Source organism: Nanorana parkeri, unplaced genomic scaffold, assembly GCF_000935625.1.
Source record: "Nanorana parkeri isolate BGI_ZX_2015 unplaced genomic scaffold, ASM93562v1 scaffold589, whole genome shotgun sequence".
In the NCBI taxonomy this organism is placed as follows: domain Eukaryota; kingdom Metazoa; phylum Chordata; class Amphibia; order Anura; family Dicroglossidae; genus Nanorana; species Nanorana parkeri.
Genome location: NW_017306857.1, coordinates 351,873 through 373,421, shown reverse-complemented (window position 1 = coordinate 373,421; position 21,549 = coordinate 351,873). Strand labels below are relative to the sequence as shown.

Sequence of the window (21,549 nt, the reverse complement as noted above, 5' to 3'; positions counted from 1 at the left end):
GGGGCGGTTTACTAAAGGAGAATATTCACTTAGCAAAACGGAGCCAGGTTCAGTTTGAGTGCCCAATAGCCTATTGGCTTTATTATGTGACCATTCTCTACTGTTTTAGTAAAACAAATCAGGAACATCAGGAACAATCATTCTGTCATGCTTAATACACCAAGCAAGAAGATCCTGAGAACCCCTACATGTGTGATAAGTGCTTCTCACAAGAAATATGGCGTACTGTTCAATATAAGTACATGCTTCTAATAGACGACATCGGGGGGTTGGTCTGATCAATCATTTTAACTCTAAGCAGTCATTTATTTCAGTGGCACTCAACCTTCTCTGTTATACCAACAATCATTATACCACAGCTTCAGAACCTCAAGACTAAAGGTAGCTACACTTATAGAGATCTGATTGTTATGAACAAACTCAGCCCTGTACAATGCTCAGTGATGTGACAGTACAAAATTGCTGCTTGAGTGGCAGCATCATGAGGACCAGCTTATTTTCATCTTTGCTTACAGTATATCTCAGCTCAGCATATGGCATGACATTTTTTTAAAGTGTCAGAGCTCTTACAAGGCCAACACAGCTCTCCCGATGCTACAATTCATGTGCCAAGCCATACCATACAACAGTTTCTTCCCCTGTTTACCCAGCTTCAGGTTTCCAGGGTATATATGATAAGAATTTCAAAAGATGATGACCATTCATAAAAACGTATGCAGGGTGAAAACCAACCAGTTTCATTGTGTTTTGTTCTTTTCTCTTTCAAGGTGTAACTTATAAATAAAGCTCCACTTGACTATGTTTTAACTATCATGGTATGTCATTAGCAAGATAGCGCTTTTTAGTAAAGAACAGAAATTCTGTATTTCATGCAACTGTTGCAAGCACCGTTTCTATGAGTGGCCGCCAATGTGTTATACATCTGACAGTCTTACCGACCCAATGTTGAAATTCAATTTCAACACACACTGCTCACATCTGCTTGGTGATTATACTGGCGGTGCTAGTAATGATAAATACAAATATATCCTGCAATACTGAATACATTATTATCATTTATATTTGGAACATGAATCTTTTTTTTGCAACATATATATACAGTATATGTTTAGGTTAGTTATTTCTGTAGTTAATTAACAACTCTTCCTTACACTAATTATAATATGAAATCTACCCTTATGCAATGTAATATTACACTGCATGTCCTTCGCCGGGAAATGGTGATCTTGTGAAACTGGTGTTGTAAGAAGAATATGTTGATAGGGAATATGATACGATTGTATTCTCGGTATTAGGGAATGGCCGAGGCTTGGTCCCTATAAGCTCTGCACGTAAGCTCACATAACAGTTGCCCACTTGCCAGCTGTTTTGGGGTCATTCTGTCTCCCCCTGATATATACATGGATTGCATACAGTTGTCTCTGAGGATTAGTTTGCTGTAACACAAGCCCTAGGGTGCCTTATTTCCCTGGCCAGGCTTTTCTCTTACCTGTCCCTTGTGGACGGAGCCCTCAGAATGAAGCAGGGGTTGGACTGCAAGTGATGGACATTGAGGGGGGTATTAATATGCTGGGGGAACCCTGGTCATTTGATGTCTAGCTCAGTAAGGACATGCAAACCCCCACCAGCCAATCACGTGGCAGGGGACACAAATACTCAGGCCCTCCTACCCCAGCTCATCTTAAGACATCTTAACCCTCTGATTGCTTTAGTGTGGCGTCACATCAATAAAATCATACATTTTATAATTACCTCTGAATGGATACCTAAGAAGCTGTATGGTTTTAGGTTCAGGTCCCATTATATATACACACACACAGCTATTTGTAAAAAAAGAAAACGTGATGGCAGTGTCTCAAGTCTCTTGGTCTGCATTGGTAGGGAAGCCCCTTGTACTATTCTTGAACTAAGCCCACCTGTCTCTGCACGCAGCCACTGATATATGATACTGCTACCCATACAGTCTATGACATTCCTTGTTATTTTATTACTGCTCATTCACACACCTCTGCCCCACAGTGTCCTCAAACATTCACTCTTGTTTGCTCCCTGGGGGCACTAATGATTTCGTGAATGTGGGATAAGAAGCAGTGAAGGGCTGCCCTCTACTGGACAATGCGCTAGTTGTGGGCATGTCACATTTACCCTTTCAGGGGGTTCCTATCTCGTACTATAACAGCTGGACATTGTCTATCACACTTTCCTTACTCTTCTGTTAGCAGTTGTACTGTCTGGGGTTAATTTACTGAAGGCATAAAGGCCACTGACTGAACAGTCATGTGCTAGCGTGTGTTATTTGCCTAATACATGATTGGGCATTTAAAAGGAACGACTTTGTTTACTAACATTTATTTTGCAAAGCAAACATACACTTTGCAAAGTGAACATCCCCATTGCTACATTAACAAATCTGTTCCTTTAGTGAATCAGATCCTCGTGTATGAAAGAGGGATTCTTAATAGGGAAAGGAAAGCCACTATTTAAGGCAGGGGTAGCCAAACTCCAGCTGTGATGAAACTACAAATCGCATGAGGCATCTCTCTCCGGGAGTCATGTCTGTGGCTGTGAGAATCGTACAATGCCCCATGGGATTTGTAGTTCCACCACAGCTGGAGGCCAGAGTTTGGCTACTCCTGATTTAGGGCAAGGTATGTAGGCAAATTCCCTGCCTCTGCCACACCCCAATTTAAGCAGACCATGAAGAATTAAAGAGTATGCCAAGCCAAAAGGATACCTCCCAACTGTCCCTCTTTCCTCCTCATTTGTCCCTCTTTTTTGGTCCGATGTTTATATCTCAATAAAAAAAATTGTTATACATGTATCAAAAGAGTTTTACTGCACTTGACCTTTAATCCAACCCTTACATTTTTGCATTTGCTCTTTCCAAAGGCCAGTATAATGGAAAATAAGCATTGGAAAATAAGCACTTTTCCCTAGACTTTTTGCTGCTTGAGGAGGCAGGGGGTTGTGCGATGGTGCATGACAGTGACCCTCTGCAAACCTGGGATGCTCTGGCTGGTGTTCCGCCCAGTTCATGGCAACCAGTGATATCACTGGTTGCCAGGAGCTAGACGGGATGCCAGCCAGAGCATCCCAAATTGCTAAGAGTTGGGCGAGGAGATGTGTTTGGCCCTTACACATCTCCCTGCTCGGCTCTTAGCAACCTGGGACAGTCTGCTGGAAAGGAGGCAGCATTGTAAAGCAGAGTGGCCACTGTACAACAAGCATGCCCCCCCCCCCCACGTAACCCAAAGAGATGCCGCCTGTGGAAACAGCCTCAGGCTGCCTCATGAAAGGGATGGCCCTGTTCACAAGACAAACAGGAACTGCTCCACCTCCGTCCCTCAATGCAGTTCCACAGAACACCAGTGCACAACCAAGGCTTCCACCAGCCATTTGTCATAAACAGTAGAAAAGCGTGTTTGCACATGGCTCTGGATCCAGTTAAAATCTTATTTATTGGGGCGCATGCGCGCGGCTGATCACTGTTTTATCATTATGAGCCCTCCGCCGCCCCCAATGTCTGCCCAAACCTTCTCCACGGTTGCCATTTAATTTCGTATTTCTCATATTGGTCGTACTTAATTGCCGTCAGTTCTTCCATTGTTCTATAATACTCTACTCTGGATGATGTAGTCCAGTGCAAAAAGCCACTATTATGCTTCCCCGGTGGGAAGTAGTTATTGCCCGTTAAGGGTATTAGTGGTGAGTTATACTGGCCATTCAAGTCCACATACAACTTGTCCCAAATATTTAGAGTATGCTCAGTCAGGGGGGATATCCCAGGGTCTTTTTGCCATAGGGGCCTGGGTGTCCAACATGTATTCAATAAGAGTTGTCCTAAAAGAGTTTCTTCTATCTTCACCCACGATTTACTTTTACTGTGATGATGCCAATCTAGCACCCTATTGAGAGCTACAGCTTGATAATACAGGGTAAGATTTGGTAGTGCTAGACCTCCCTCCGTCCTAGCCAAAGTGAGGGTTCTATATGCAATCCTAGCAGAAGCTCGTCGCCAGACATATCGCCCTATAACCGATTTAAGGGTGCTCAGATAGTGATTAGGTAGATGTATAGGTAAGGTTTGAAACAAATATAACATCTTCGGCAGGATCATAATTTTAATAGCGTTGACCCTACCTGTGAGAGAGATATAAGCTCCCGCCAAGCCTTAAACCTGCTACTCACAGACCATGCCGCCAAGCAACTTCACCGCACTGCCCACAAATTCTACCTTAAGAGCAATAAAGCTGATTCCTTACTAGCAACCAGACTCAAGCGTCTAGATTCAACGTTCAAACCTGTCCGCTTACGCACCCCAGCAGGTCCCCATACTAGTACTCCGACTAAGGTCCTCGATATCTTTCAACAACATAAAAAAAAAAAAAAAAAAAATCTTATTTTTTTAAGGCACAAAAATCAGATATAGCTGTCCTGTTAATGTGTTTCAGCAAAATAGGCCTTAATCATAGCACACTTGTGGGTTTAACCAATCGCTTTTTACAGATTATTTCTTGTGATCCATGTCACTGGAGGTGTGGCAGGGGTTGTGTCCTATGTTAACATATTTGTACTTTAAGGGGTTCCTCTTTTACATCTCAGAAAGTTGGGAGGTGGGGTGCTGCATTTCATGTCCTGGAGACACAACAGGATATGAGAGGAAATCTCTCCAAAGTCAATGGAATTCCCATTTTAGAGTGTTGGCACAGGAACAGGCGTTTCCTTTTGAAGATTTTCTCTTACCTCTTCCTCTGTGACCACTCAAAATGTTTTGATTTGCCCTCACCAACAGAGGGGGCAGGGACACATACAGCAATAAAAACATGGCAAAGGACCTAACCTTTTTCTACTGTACCAAAAACTAAAAACAAAAGAAATGTTTGCTTTTACATACACCTTAATGCACAAAAAATAATTAGCTAAGCCCATGAGCGCTTTTTTCCCCCCACTTTTCTTAGTGTTTTAAAATTACAAATTCATTAATTTAGAAGTTGGATTATACCGCGAGCTGTAGCTGAGCTTAGGGTAACGGGAGGACGCTAGTTTGTGTCCTCCCGTTACCCTAAGGAGAACTATGGGGAAAAACACTGACCCCATAGTTCTCCTTTAAGTGTAGTTTGGTGACCCTGCCATAGGCTGAAGTATCCCTTTTCCAAATTTAGTAGGTAGCTAGGCTGTAACCAGCCTGAGCACTGATTGTTTGTATTTTCTGCAATCCCTGAATTCCATGTAACTGTATGGCATTGTTTACTTCTGTCTGCTCCTGGGGAGTGTTCTCCAGTAGATACAGCAAGAAAATACAATGTTATGAGTCATAAATATTCATTTCACTTTGGCAAGTCACTGGGAGGTTTATTTCCAATGAGGCAGGCTGGGGAAAGAGATACATAGTTCTTCTAGAATGGTATTTCCCTCCTAAGCCTTGTCTGGGAAGCAGGTGAAAGAAGAAATATTTTACCTCTCAGGCCTTCTGTCTGAAGAGTCCTCAGTTCCAGAGTCATGGCCTAAGGAAATGAAGACTGTGTATGCTGGGGCCTGGAAAACAGAAAGGTGGCTGTTAAAGGGGAGTTTAGTCCATTGCTGGTCTAGGTTTAAAGGCACACAACGGAAGATTGTTGGTCTTGCTTAAAGGCACACTGTTAGCCTCTGAAAGGGGCTGAAGATATTATATTAAATGGAGGGAATATTTGGTCATTATTTTGGGTATCCTGTAACCCTTTGTCCCCTGGACACTAAGCCAATAAAAACTTCACAAAAAGATTGACATAGTGGGTATTGGTCATTTGGTCACCGCTGGTGGGTTGGTATGTATTTTGAGTTTTGTAGGTCAAATCACCAATAGAAAGGCTAGGAGGGCCCATAACACCCAGCAGCTCCTTAGAGGGTAATTGCTACAGAAGTATAAAATGTTTGTAAGTTAAATAGCGCAATTTCTTGTTATAAAGTTCTATACATTAGTCTACAAAAGAGTGACAAATGGAGGAGGAATGAGTCACATAGGCATTTGGTTCTAAAACAGGAACAGGCCTTCCAAATGAGAGACATTTGGCAGCTATGTTCTTGTTTCTCTTCCACTTTCTATTTACATGGGTGACAATTGCTTTGCATGTACATTTATAAGGTAAAGTCTGGCACTAGAAGTTTTATATTTTGGCTTGTCCAAACATGAATGCCAGTCCATTCTAAATAAATGGGTTGCCTTAATTCAGCATTCCTTAATGCTGGGCGGGATACCGGCCAGAGCAGCCCAAGTTGCTAAGAACTGGGTTGGGAGATGTGTATGGCCCTTACACATTTTCTTGCCAGCTCTTAGAAACCTGGGACGCTCTGGTCAGGAAGGGGGCGGCAGGCACACTGCGAACATTGTGCAATAGAGTGGCTATGCCACTCTGCCTGCTGACCCGCCACAAGATGCATGCAACCTGAGGCGCATGACCCTGTGTGTACTTCCAAGAATTATGGTTATTTTGGATTGACTATAACAGTTCTGTATTAGCTTCATACTGCACCTTCTAGCATTGCCAGTACAGTAACTTTCCAAAGTATGCTTACATAGATCAACCATACTGTTTATGTGCTATGATTTAGATTTTTGCCATTTAGTTTTTTTGGCTAGGAGCACACGGATGATTTTCATTTGCAATTATTCACTGGCAACTGCTACACATAGGGGACAATATAGCATAGCATGTAGTAATGATTAGTCCCCAATGGCAGCACAATGCTCTAAATTTGTGTAATCAATTGCTACTACTGTACATGCAACTGTATATATAGCAATTAATAGCAATTAATCGTGGTGCAACTAATCTCTATTGATTGTTGCATATGCACTAGCGAAAAGTTGTTGATTATTTCTGCTTTTTTGTAACTATGTTCTTTTTTTGTGTTTTATGTACTTGTAAGTTACATTTTTAGTTTCTTTTTATATTACTTGGTACACTTCCTTTTTGTGTCAGTGATTTTAGTCCACGTATACACCAAGTTCTTAGTGCCCTCTTGTGGCCTTTCAGGTATGTAGAACCGAACAAATATACTCAACGTTGATATGACTTAGGGGTGCTTAGTTTTATGGTAATAAGTGCTGTAATTTAACAATGATATGCGGCACAACAAAAATAGATTATAGAAGACGGATGGATGTTAACCCCATCAGGATGAAAGTAAAAACAAACCTTAACGCTTAGACCCAAACTTGCAATTTAGGCATATGTTAGTAGAACTGTACATACTGTTTCTTTGCAACTACTTAGTGTATCCAGGTGAATTATTCCTTGTTTCTTTCAAGACAAATTGGGCCTTCATTTGCTTGTAAATGTTACTGGATATCTCTGAACATTTTTCTATTATCAAAGGAAAACTGTACCATAATCGTAAAAAGAAAAATAACATTTAAGAACAACTAAGCAGCTGTGCATGGCAACCAATCAGCTTCTCTCTTTCTTTTCAAATTCTAACTAAACAAACTGAAGAAAGAAGCTAATTTGTTGCCATAGGCAACAGCTCCAGTTTTGATAAATTCCCCTCATATAGTTTATTAGGTGCAAAGTAAAACGTGCAACTCTCCTGCGCCATCATCCTATTGGCACACTTCTGCACACCTCTATTGCAACAAATATTGACAAACTCATTTTGTGAACCATTATTTATTTGGTGCAAATTGTGAGACTTTTTGTGCAAATATTTTTTTACAACTGGTGCTCTAGTCACATTTTTCAAGCCCTTCAAATTGAACTATTATTTGGTGCATTTGGGTTTCCCTGAGCCAAATATTTGACGCACCAACCATAGTTTATTTGAAGCATTGTATGTCTTTCTTCTAACAGAGATACAGAGGGAGGTGTCTTTTACTAGTGAGCACTGCGATGTGGTTATCACAGTGAATAGGGCTGGTTCTCCCGGTGTCCGATCGTTAGTTCGGGATCAGGAGCTGTCGGTGACAGCTTGGTCTCTTTGCTGGGGTAGGCGCTTGAGCACACTCCCAGCACTAACGCATGCTATATATATGCAGCACCACGGAAGAAAGCCCACTTCCATGATGCCACATATATGTAGTTATCCAGCTGGCCCCTCCAGTACACATAATTATTCTTTCTTTCTGTACCCTGTATTAGCAGAAAAACAAAAAGGACACTGTGCTCATCTAGCACTCATTTAGCTATACTCTCATCTCTCTGTCTGTCTTCTTCTCAGGCTCTTCCTTTGCAGAACTCACCCTGTTTGCTGTCATCAGTACTTTTCTCCTTAACAATGTTACATTCTCCTCCTGTGTGTCTGATTCTACCCCTTCATTGTTACCCTGTGCTCACAAACACACACCAATTAAAACTGTCACACACAGCACAGACACTCATTCAAAACAAATTGCAACGCTGACAGAGCACACCCTCCTAGACCCCAAGCTGGCCATCCACTGGTAGATTCTCATATGAAAGTTCTTATGAAAAATGTCATCAGAACATTCCACAATGCCATCAGAGACTTAAAACTAACATTTCTTTTAATCTTAACAATTAATTTTGGAATGAATGGGCTCTCTCCAACAAATATCACATTTGTTGTTAGAGCGCCAATCTAGACATCGGTGCCATGGCAGGAAGAAAATGGTGGCACCCGAGCTGTTGTGTGGCAGCAGAACGCAGATCACAGTAGGACAACGCTGGATTTGCCAATAAGTATGGTTTGAGGACAACCCAGCATTAGGTAAGAGAGGATTATAACAAATTAAATGGGGGGTGAAGTTCCTCAAACAGTCCAAAAGGAGAGACAGAGGGATTTGTTTCCATAAGAGGGACAATCCCTCCAAATGAGAGAGTGTTGAAAGCTGTGCCCGGTAATATTGTATAGGTTTATGTATATAATTATAATGTTACACCGAGTTACAAAAATAAGCAATAATTATTGTGTTTCAACCTTTGTATAAATTGTGTTACAAATTTGGTTGGGGAACACAACCCTTATGAAATTTAGGTAGTATCTGTGGAGAGAGAATAGATAGTAGGGATGCAATGACGAAGATAGAGGCTTTGTATTTGCACATCATAGTGCAGTCAGGGGAAGTACAGCTTCCTATTTAGTATACCGTATACAGGTAGATTGGAGATACTTCCTGCTTCTCTTTCTCCTCCCCCTGCTCCTCCTCTCACAGGTGTTGAAGGTGCAGGCTTCGAGCATAGTACAGACGAGATCAGTGGTAAGTAATAAGCTGTGTGTCTCGAGTAGAAAGTATTTGGGGTGGTGCTAACACTCTCTGCGTGCAGCAACCGCGCGCTCTCTATTTTCTGGGATACTTGTAAATTCTCTGTTTCTCTCTTTATGTCCTTTACTTTCATAATAGACCCTGTGCACTCTTCCCCTGCACTGATCATATGTCTGCTATCCGCTTTGGAGCTGTCATGTCTGGAGATACTAGAATGATCAGTTTCTGTCCATTGTATGCAATATGCTGTGAATGGCCTCTGTCTGTACTGCAGATTTCACTTCAGTTGCGAAACATCTCCTGGGTGGCAACAATGAAAGTAGATTCTTGGCTGAGTGCACCTGGAATGTTTGTGTGACCTTGGGCTGGTCACATTCCTATTATCTCTTTTTTGTGTTATTTTGTTGTGTAAGCAGACCAATGTGTTTAACGTTGCTTTGTATGCGAACAGATTGTTTTTCACTGTGACCATATGGATTTATGTGCCATGGTTGCTGGTATCACATGCTCTTTTCTATCTGTCAACAGCGTGGAAACTTCCCCTTGCGAGAGAACAGCCAGTGACGTCCCAAGAAAATGACTGGTAAGAGTTGGCACCTAGTTACATATTGACCACCTGCATGCCTCTGGCTCACACTGCAAGCTTATTGCAATCACCCTGCCCATATCTATGCCACTAAATGCTCAATAACCTCACACTAACAGGTTGCCTGCTCAACACTGCTCAGTTTTTGCTGCTATCTACAAAATTATGGGCTAATAACCGTGATGAATAAATCTGACCAGTTCAGATATTATGCATTGGCAGCCTGGATTGTACAAAACTCAAACGGGGCAGTCATGCAAGAACTGCATGCATGCTCTGATAAGGCCCTTTTGCAGCCTCAACTTCTATCCTGGCTATTCAATATCTGAGTGAGTGAATGAAGTCATCTGATAATTGGTGTGTATGGTCACCTTAGATTTAGCTATATATAAGAGATCCCAGCTCCTGTGTATAGCCAAATTGTATGATCCAGCCATTTAGCAGGTCTGTTGACTTAAAGCTGAATCTCCTAGACCCGAATGGCATTCTGGATCCGAATTTCTGAATTGCATTCGGGAGCTCCCAAATGCCATTTGGGTCTGGGAACCATATACATATATTACAAAAGCTGAGGCTCACAGACCCGGATGGGATTCAGGAGCTCCCGAATGCAATTCGGAAATTCGGATCCCGAATGCCATTGGGCTCTTGGAGCCTCAGCTTTATATGTATATACTGTATATGGCTCCCATGTTGCCATAATTAAAATTCTTGTTACCCATTCCGATGCATTACACCGAAAAACACATCTGATTGCCCAGAAAAGTCACATGTCCGATTCAGTTTAGTTTTTGAACGAAATTCGGACGAAATCTGAAATTCGGAAACGGAAATTCTGATTCAGACACATTCAGATGCATTGGGATCCGGAAATTTGGATGTGGCTGAATGTCCGAATTTCTGAAAATTTGTATGAATTTTGATTCGGAACAAAATGAATAGCACATGTTTACAAGGTGGGACACCAGCCAGAGTGTCCTGCTCAGCACCTGGCAATCAATGACATCAGTGGGCTGGGCGGGATACCGGCCAGAGAGTCACAGGTTGCTAAGAGCTCTTAGCAACCTTAACAGGTAGTAAAGAATGTGTTATATACATTTATTAGGATTGGGCTGCATAATGAATAGGTAAGGAACTATAAGTTCCAGCTTTAGATTGCATATGTGGTGATTCTCTATAGGATCGTTAAAATAGGCAGCAATGAGCTTGATATAACAGGCAGGTGCACATTCCTGTTGCAGTCACCTCACAGTGTTCTCTGACTATCCCAGTAATAAAGCAGCTGTGTGTACACCTATCCTGACTTATCCTGCCCAGAAAGTATTTATACTGACATTAACAATAACAGGTTCAAAACAAACTGAAAGGCATACCCCTTACTTCTTCAAACTACCACAGACATCTTTGCATGCCTGCCAGTTTTTTGGGGGCTTGGGACTCATATGACATATCATCACTGAGAGGATAAAAACAAACCTGTAGCTGCAAATTTTGGTTGTGGGTTTGTTTTCTTTAAATATGCAATTTGTCAGTTTTAATGTACAAGTGATTTGGGCTACTATATAGTCAGCTGATTACTTGTGGATGTTGTCAGCGGTGGTTGTACAGTGCCTCCCCTCTCCCTACCTACCTCCTGGGTTCACATAGGATTCAGATATGCCCAGGTGAGACGACTGGTGCAGAGGCACTCAGAATGGCCCAGCAGGAGAAATAGATCAGGGAATGGTCCCCGTTCTCTCTGCTGAGAATGAACCTGGGGTAATCAACTTTGAACACTTTCGGGTTCACAGCTGTCAAAATCTCGACAAAACAGCCTTTTAAACAGCAGAACATGGATTCTCATAGACCCTTGACGTCTCCATAATAGGATATCACTAATATCACTACTATCATACAGAGGGATGCCCCATTGTCATAGTAGTACATAGAGATAAAAAAAAAAACCCCTTACACATACAAATAAACTGTCTAGAAGTATGTACTTATATAGACGTCTACTCTATTGTGCATTTGACATCTAAAACACATGCGAGAGATAGAAGAATCACTTTAGGGCCATTGTTTTAAACTTATCTAAATCTAATTGATGAGCTGTAATGGTTTAAAATGTGTCACCTATCTAAAATCAAACTTCAATGTTCCATTTATTGTCTGTGTATTTGAAATAATGAGTACAAGGACCACCATGCTGTTTGCTGTCTTTCCAGTTTGTAGTTGCATTTTTATTTCTATTACATGAAGTGGCATATAGGAAACCGTAATAATAACTCATGGAGGTGCCACATTGTTGTGGTTTTTTACAAATACCTTCATACTTTGTTGGTCCTAAAGTACAACTAGGAGCTCCTTTACACCGATCAGCCATAACACTATGACCGCTGACATGTGAAGTGAATAACATTGATTATCTCGCTACATATAATATATAAATGTAAATCAGTGGCATCCCGAGACTGGGTGTCACCCAGGGGCGGAGACCAGGTGACACTCCGCCGCGACGTCATCACGCACGCGTGTGACGACGTAATCGCACATGTACACAGGTCTTTTTTTTACGCCTGCTGGCGTCCATCTTGGTGATGGACGCCGGCAGAGAGAGGAGGGGACGTTCACCCGGTGGGATAAGGTATGCCGCCAGGTCCCCTCCTCTCTCCTGACACTGTCATGATCTCGGTCCTTGACCGAGTGCACGACATTTCATAGGGGGTGACAACAAAATGACTGTTAGTCATTTTGGTGTCACCCCTCCAATGGTGGCACCAAGGTGCGGGCCGCACCCCCCGCAACTCCCTTGTGACGCCACTGATGTAAATATATGTAAATAGGCAGCAAGTGAACATTTTGTCCCTGAAGTTGATGTCTTGGAAGCAGAAAAAATTGTCAAAAGTATGGATCTGAGCGATTTTGACAAGGGCCAAAACAATGATGGCTAGATGGTCAGAGCATCTCCAAAACTGCAGTTCTTGTGGAATGTTCCCGGTCTGCAGTGATCAGGACCTACCAAAAGTGGTACTTTCACATTTCACTTTTTAGAAGTGTTTCATATTTTTGCCTTCTTATTTCCTCACACCCTTCACTAATGACCCCTCATGCTGATGACAGTCTAAAGCTCAGGTCCATGTCACTTTGCCTTAGGGTGATGCTGTGCCTCTTGGAATGCAGCTTTGAAGGGGATGGTTCAGTTAAAGTGTGTCTAAACCAAAACATATTTAAACATGTATGTTATAAGAATCTACTCTAAATGTAAAGGCAACAATAGAATATTGTCACAGAGATGATATATTTGGGAAATATACCAGAAAGCATTAGCCATATTTAATAGATCTCTCATTGCACCTTTATGGTAGACAGCATAAAGATACATGGCAAGCACTTGTTCTCTTTTAATAAAATCAGGCACATACACTATAAAGCCAAATGACAGCTTTATGAGCTTGTTGGAAATGCTGTTAGAAAACCATGGGCATTATATATGGCTGTATACCCCACTCTGCAACTATAACAACCTTCACTCTTGTGGGAAGGCTTTCCACAAGATTTTGGACTGTGTCTCTGGGAAACTGTGCCCATTTAGCCAAAAGAACATTTGTGAGTTCAGGTGCTAATATTGGATGAGAAGACCTGGCTTACTATCTGCATTCTAATACATCCTAAAGGTGTTGACCAGGGTTGAGTTCAGGTCAACACCACTGGAGACCACTGGAGTTCCTCCCCACCAAACTCATCAAACTATGTCTTTATGGACCTGGTTTTATGCATAGGGGTACAGACATGCTGGAACAGAAAAGGTTCTCCCCCAAACTCAAGCCACAAGGTTGTAAGTACACATTTGTCTAAAGTCTCTTTGAATGCTGTAGATTTAACAGTACCCTTCATCAGAAACACCTGAACTCAATAAATTAGAATGGTGTCCACATACTGTACCTTTAGCCATATAGTAAATCTAGTGCAAATCAGGCTGCCTCTTATTTTGCAAACAATGTGTGGACAGTGGTTAGTTGAATCACTCACTAGCTACTTCCAACTCTTGGGGAATGCAGTTTCAATCCTAATTTTGCATTTGCCATCAATAAAAATGTATGAAAAATCCTTCAGAATAAGAGAGATTTTCAAGACAACCATAGCAGTAGACTGGAGCTGGGAACTTAGGTACAGAGATTCTTGTACTGGTGTTCATAGAAGACAAAGGAAGACTGAACGTATGAGTATATGCCTATATACTGATTTATCAATTCTGGATAGACTGACTTTTTACACTTTATATTAACTATAATAAGTGTTTGATTCTGGCACATTGTTTGTAAAAATGTAATGATGTGTAGACAACATTAGAACAGGTACTTCCCCTAGACCAGATTATTTGACAAATTGTGCAATGGATAATTTCACAATATCATAGATGAGTGGACATACCCATGTGATATACTAAATAATAAAAGGAGGGGCACCAGGGAGATAATTAATCATGTTGGGAGTGTGCACAGCCCAAAATTATTTAAAGGTCATGGCTGTATACTGTGTTTACTTATTACGTATTACAACCACACACACTCCAGCCAAACAAAGACAATGCCCAGACCAGTTATTATATAAAAAGTGCAGTATGCTAGAACAACCAATTGTTTTTTATTTATTGTGGTCAAATCTGGTTGCTAATATAAAATATCTCAAAGGTGTGATTTAAAATGAGTGATTTCTGATATTTGATTATGTGTTAATGGTTTCATCAGCAATTATTAATATTTTTCAGGTTGTTTGTATGTCCTTGATCTCTCTGAATGGTTTGTATCTACTAATCATGTATGTACTGGGTGGGCAGATTTGAGTCTACTCCAGGGGGAATGATACAAACCCCACTGGGGATTAATCAATACATATACTGGGCATTCTTACATACTTGCAGACAAACCAGTATTGATTGGGAAGACTGATTTCATGGTATAAGGCTGTTTGTGTTTAATAATTTGATGTGTTAATTTATTTGTCATTAAAGCGCATTTTTTTTTTTCATTCCTGCCTTATATTTTAAGGTTACCACCTTTTTTTTAGGAAAATTACTGGCTTTACAATCTCCCTAATTCCAGTTAGGCCAGTAAAATACTTGCCAGGGGGTCAGCCCTATACACCAGGGATAGGCGAACTCCAGCCTTCAAGCTGTGGTGAAACTACAAATCCCACCATGTATCTGTCTCTGGGAGTCATGACTGTGACTGTCAGAGTCTTCCAATGCCTAGTGGGATTTGTAGTTACACCACAGCTGGAGGGCCGGAGTTTACCTACTCCTGCTACAGTATACACAATGCCTGGCACAGCAGGCGCTGGATAGTGTCTTCCCCTTCCAATCTTAACACCATTTTATTCTAGTCCCTACACCACGCATCTATAGGAAGTAATATAGCAGTAAGTTTGCCATAATGTGCAAGTATGCTGTACACAAGGCCAAAAGTGGTATATAGAAGATCATCATGCTGTGTTCTCATACCACAGCCATGTCAAAGCACCCTAAAATTAAGAGTGACCCTATTATTTACCCCTGTCACCCTGTATGATGTACAAGACATTAGCAAAGAGGCGGGATGCTGGGCTTAATTACAATATAAACTTTATATTGTAATTAATGTTAGCCCAGCATCCCGCCTCTTTGTTAAAACTTTATATTATAAAGCTATGTGGCCATATAAAATCAATGACGTCACAGCGTGACACCTCTTTGCTTATGTGCATCTGCGGGCAGGACATTCCCTGACTATAGATAGTTGGGTTGCAGCTGAAGGAGCTTCCTTCCCAGTTCGGAGGAGCTCATCCCTTATCTTATTGTCTTCGGTATGCTTGGTATAATTCTCAGTGTTTTGCTTTTCTTTCCTATGTATATTGTCTGCACACTACCATTTCTGCTCTACACGCTGGATTTTACTCTAACTATGTGTTATTATGCCTTCATGGTACTTACATCCTGGAAGTAATTCAATACATGCTACTTTTTTTATGATCCTATAAACTGTTCTCCCAGATTTACATTTCTAAAGAAGTATAATTTATATTTCCAGACCATTTTTACTGACTAACTTCCTAACATGTTTGTGCAGATAGGCTCTCACTTTGCAATTTTTCTGAGACTCCAAAAGTGCTATTACAAAAGTAGTGTTTAGTCCTTGACTGTAATTCAGGTCTGATGACCAAGGGCCTGGAAAATGATCTATCTTAGAGCTCATAATGATAGGTTTTGTACTAAAATATTCATTGCTGTGACACACAACTAAGCTGTGGTACTTGTTATGTTTTAGAAGTATAGCTCTGACCAAAAAAAAATACAAGTGGATAGTTTTTAAAGGATTAGATCCCCTGTTACAGTATTTACTTCTACCTGGTGCTCTGCTAGAGACATTTACCCTCACTTCTGGCCCTGCTGACAACGGTTTCACAAGACAGGAAGTGAAGGGAGCCAACAGCAACACAGATAGAAATAACGGAAGGCTAGGACACCTATCAGCTTTTTATTGTTGTTTCTATTCCTGTTCAGAATTTCTGTTTCTTTCACAATATCTTTGGTAAAACGTTTGTTTATCTCTTTACAAGAGCCACAAACAATAAAGAACAATGTCAGCAGGGATTGTAACCAGGGCCATCCCTATAATGAGGCAGCCTGAGCATCTTGTTGGGTCAAGTGGGCACACCTGCCACCCCCTTTCCAGCCAGAGTTTCCCAGGTTGCTAAGAGCTAGCAACCCTGTGACGCTCTGTCTGGCATCCCGCCCAGCTGACTGATGACACTGGTTGCCAGGAGCTGAGCGGGACACTCTGGCTGGCATCCCGCTCAGCTGACTGGCTGCCAGGAGCTGAGCGGGACACACTGGCTGGCATCCTGCTCAGCTGACTGACGACACTGGTTGCCAGGAGCTGAGCGGGACACTCTGGCTGGCGTCCCCCCAGTGATGTCAGTGAGCTGGGTGGGACACTGGGCAGAGCCAGACCAAGAGGTCATCACCAACAACCACTCCAACTCCCCCGGCCTTGGGCATCGAATCCTGTGGGGACACCTTTGATTGTAACTCTTCCTCAATTTATCTTAAGCTAAAATAACAGGTTTGGGTAGACTTTACTTTAATTTGAGACTTAATGCGTAGCTAATTCCCAGAAAAAACATGTAATTTATTAAAGCATACCAGTCCTTAGATGTGGTGGCTTTATTCATTTTCTGTTTTTAGGCTTTATTTCCTTTATTTTCACCTGGTGGTCCAAATAGTAACACACTTTCTATCTTATCGTGGCTGTGCTGCAGAGGAGCAGCGTAGCCACCCTTGCACAGCAGCGTTGTTAACCTATAGAGCGGTAGTATTAGATGGACTAGTAGATTTAGATGGCCTTTACATAAGTGACTAATACATTAAAGACTAACACCAACTACAGATATTTTAAGCTGTTTTTTCTTTTGAGATAAAGGTTTTAATTGTATGAGCAAAAGCTGACCATTAAAAGTATTGTAAGTATTAAATGGTTTTGTCTCAACCCTCTAACTGCCACGTTTGCTGGACAGTTTGGCCTGTTAAAGGAAATTGAAAAATAAGTGTTCTCATGGCAGCACTAACAGGCAATATGTTACAGGATGAGTCAGAAGTTAATACTACTGACAGACTGCATCATATACACTATGTCATAATTGCTTTCGTCTACAGTTCCACTGTAACTTCAGGTAATTAAGGATGTAAATTTGTTGGATGTGTCATTTCGATTCACTATGATGCATTCGTTATGTTAGCTCATAAAAGATCCTGGAGTTTAACTAATGAAGGTCTCGATTTGTCAGCATTTTAACTTCACTTTAAATGGTTAATTTTCCTCCTCTCCTAAACAGATTCAAATTATCGCCTGGCAGAACCAGCAACGTTTTGAAGGGTATTTCCACTTTTGGAGCCAAATTGGGATAACACCTAATATATATTTGTTACATGTTCCCAATTACAAAGCATAACTTAAAAAAACCCAAAAAAACTCCAGCTTACCTTTTATTAGATGCTCTTTCTGCTAGTTCCAGGACTGAAAACTCCTGCTTAGATCTCACTGTCTGGGGGAGTTTTGTTTCGAATATTAAACCCTGTTTGCATTGTGCTGGCAGATTTCATTATCACTTGTAAACTAGATGAGCGGGACTATAAGTATTAGGTCTCCCAAAAACGTTTTCTCGTCTCACCCTTATCTAGATGAATATACAAAACAAAATGATATAGGGCTTTCTGAGATGAGAAGAAAAACCACAATAGAATCAAACCAGTTGAAAACGATTTACAAAATGTTTTAATTAGCATAGAAAATATTAAAATACCCATAAACACAACCATAAAAACAGACCATGATTGTTTAGCAGAGGATTACCAACGTCTTAAAGAATAAGACTAAACAATTGCATCTACGTATACAGAACCCATTTGGTGTTAAACACTGGATGTTGAAAAGTGATTCCACTAATGTTCATAAATTGTTCCACCTTAGATTTATGAACATTGGTGGAATCACTTTTCAACATCCCGTGTTTAACCTCAAATGGGTTCTGTATACGTAGATGTAATTGTTTAGTCTAATACTTTAAGACTTTGGTAATCCTCTGCTAAACAATCATGGTCTGTTTTTATGGTTGTGTTTATGGGTATTTTAATATTTTCTATGCTAATTAAAACATTTTGTAAATCGTTTTCAACTGGTTTGATTCTATTGTGGTTTTTCTTCTCATCTCAGAAAGCCCTATATCATTTTGTTTTGTATATTCATCTAGATAAGGGTGAGACGAGAAAACGTTTTTGGGAGACCTAATACTTATAGTCCCGCTCATCTAGTTTACAAGACTTTGGTAATCCTCTGCTAAACAATCATGATCTGTTTTTATGGCTGTGTTTACGGGTATTTTAATATTTTCTATGTTAATAAAAACATTTTGTAATTCTTTTTAAACTGGTTTGATTCTATTGTGGTTTTTCTTCTCATTTCAGAAAGCACTATATCATTTTGTTTTGTATATTCATTTAGATGAGCAGGACTGTCTGTCCTGACAAAGGTTTCAAGCCCTGAGGACATTGTATATTATTAAGCGGGGCTCAGTCTGCCTTACGTTTTACTATTGGGACAGACAGAGCTTCCTGTTACTGAAATTGAGAAAGGAACATGCAAAGGCCTGCTGAATCCCATATAGCAAGGATAACTTGCCACAAACTTGTGGCAGGGTTAAATTGTAATTCTTGTTAAAGGAGAACTATGGAGTTAAGGCTTTTCCCCATAGTTCTCCTTAGGGTAACGGGAGGACACAAACTAGCATCCTCCCGTCACCCTAGGCTCAGTATATAGGGAGCTGCTGCTCGAGGTATACTGAGACGCCGCAGCTGAAGCGGATCCCGACAATTATGTCTGGATCCGCCCAGCTGCGTGACTGACAGCTGGCTAGCTCTGCCTATCTAGAGGCAGAGCCAGCTGTACCCGCCCCCTCCCCCGTCCGTTCCGCCAGTCAGCACTGGCGGATCAGAGGGGGGAATCCAGCCCCTCACCTGTCACGGCAGAGAGCCGTGACAGGATCAAGAGGTGAGCGAACGCCGGTATGTGTTTGCTCACTTCCCGCTCTACTGAGCCGACCTGTGATAGTCTCATTGTCACAGGTCGGCTAGAACTATGAGGTGAGTGAAAAGCACTCACCTCATAGTTCTCCTTTAACTTGCTGCAAACTTTCCTGGCAAGTTGGAGACTTGCAGAACACTTGCAGCAGAAGTTCTAGTTGACACTTTTTTGAATTTGTAGCAAATTTACTTGGCAAGTCTACAGCAAGAGTCCTGCAGGTCTTAGCAAGAGCTCTGCAAGTATACAGCACTTTTGCAAAGCACATTGATCTGGAGACTTGCAATGCAGACTTGCGGTAATTGGGCAACACAATTGTGAAGCTTGGCAAGTCTGCAATAGTTTAGCAAGTCATTTTCAAACTTGCAGCTCAATTGCTTGCTATCTGGGATATAGACTTCTAAAAGGTAATAAATATTTTTTTAAAGTAAAATTAATGTGAAATAAGTACAAAATATTAAAAGTTTATTTGGAAATTAATAGAAATATTAAAAGTAAATAAAAATGTGAAAGCCACTGTGTTTGGCCTGGCTGATAACCTGTGTGATAACCTTAAGTGAATTGTCAGCGCTATATAAATACCTGTAATAAATAAATAAATAAATAATGGTTGTAATACATACTAACAGTTCTCTGCCCAAACAGATGCTGAATGTGGGACTCTGCCAGTTTTGATTGCACCATCTTCTGGAGAACAGGATTTATGGCCACACCTGGGCTCCATCCTGCCCCTGAACTGTACACTGCGACTCATTGACTCATGTACCGCTAACCTGACATGGCTGAAGGATGGAAACCCAGCCCCGGAGGTGTACAGAGAACAGCAGAGTTGCTGGTAAGAATCTAGATTATGAATTATTGATGGCTTACAGAAACCACTTCCAAACCTAAACTATTTAATTTATATACAGCTTACCAGTAAATAACCTTTTAACAAAAACTTTGCTCCAATCTGTCCTCTAAAGGTGCCCATACACCTTACGACTATCGCAAGACAAAAGTCGTATGCTTATTGAAAGCTCGTACAATCTGCCCACCTTGGACGGGCAGATCGTACTTGCGATCATCGAAAGCACTCCCCGCTGAGGGGCGGGCTTCTGATGACCGCAATGCAGAACGGGCGTGCGCACACAGGCCCGTTCCGCAGCTATCGGACGAGCAGGCTAGAAACCCGCCGACAATCGTACGATTCTCGGCGGGGTTTCGAGCATGTTGGTTCGACAAAAGACGTGCGACCGTACAGTAGAAACGGTCGCACGTTTTCGTTCACACTGCTCAATTCTCGTACGATCGCGGGATTTCGCCCGATTCTCGTACGAGAATCGAGCAGTGTATGGGCACCTTAAGACTAAGTTATTCCCTCATTGAGTGCTGCCATGTTGCCTTCTGCACAGCATAGGAAAGATAAGACCAAGGTGTCAATCACAGTCCACATGATAAAGACTATTTCTGTGATGGTCATATGTCACTGCTCTATATTAGTGGCATATCCATAACAGCGCTGTTTAGTCTAGTTAGAATGACATTATGGGGAAAGAAGGAGTGAGCATGAGCTAAAGTGATATTATAATCCAAATTTATTTTACGCTATTTCAAATGCTGATTAAATCACTTCCAATGGATGCTGCTTCTTCACATTTAAAACTTTAAATGTCCTGCAGAATCAGCTGGTCCCCTGAGAACTGGCCCTGATATCCTGTTTTAGGGTGGCTCCTTTCTCTTGCAGGGTCCTATGGAGCTGCCCGGGTGTGTGCTAGTATGCTGTGTGTGTCTCCACAAACACACAGACACAGCAGGGCAAGACAAGACACTCCCCCCACCCCCTGCTCCTCCCTACTCTGAACAGCTGCTGTAGACTGCTTTGTGCCTTGTGATCTTGCAGTGGACAGGAAGTTCAGGGAAGTGGAGCTGTTTGAAAACATGAGGACTGTAAGCGCTTGGGAAAAAATGTAAAGAAATACTTTGGCGGGTAATTTATAATTGTGTGATCTGGACTCATTATCAGAAAAAAAGTTTAGTGTTTAATACTACTTTAATATGCTATGAAGGTATCACTGGGTTTAAATGCTTGTGGACTGAAAAGGTTCACTTTAAATGGGATGGTTTCATTACAGACACTTAAAGGAAAGCTACACATTTTTCTCCAAAAACCCCAACCCCCCTCCAAAGAA

The 21,549-nt window shown here is 41.4% G+C and overlaps 2 protein-coding genes across 2 annotated transcripts in view; one reads left to right on the top strand and one right to left on the bottom strand.

Annotated features, from left to right (window-relative positions):
• Positions 1 to 1,590, bottom strand: part of TNNI2 (troponin I2, fast skeletal type) — a 15,272-nt gene extending 13,682 nt beyond the window's left edge. The window contains exon 1 of the mRNA XM_018562657.1: positions 1,490 to 1,590. The gene's annotated coding sequence lies outside the window, so the exon portion shown is untranslated. The remainder of the gene's footprint in view (positions 1 to 1,489) is intronic.
• A 7,540-nt stretch (positions 1,591 to 9,130) lies between these two features.
• The window catches only part of SIGIRR (single Ig and TIR domain containing), a 23,581-nt gene continuing 11,162 nt past the window's right edge, over positions 9,131 to 21,549 (top strand). The window contains exons 1-3 of the mRNA XM_018562661.1: positions 9,131 to 9,193; positions 9,728 to 9,782; positions 20,024 to 20,213. Of these exons, the coding sequence (XP_018418163.1) occupies positions 9,776 to 9,782; positions 20,024 to 20,213 (197 nt within the window). The 5' untranslated portion in view covers positions 9,131 to 9,193; positions 9,728 to 9,775. The remainder of the gene's footprint in view (positions 9,194 to 9,727; positions 9,783 to 20,023; positions 20,214 to 21,549) is intronic.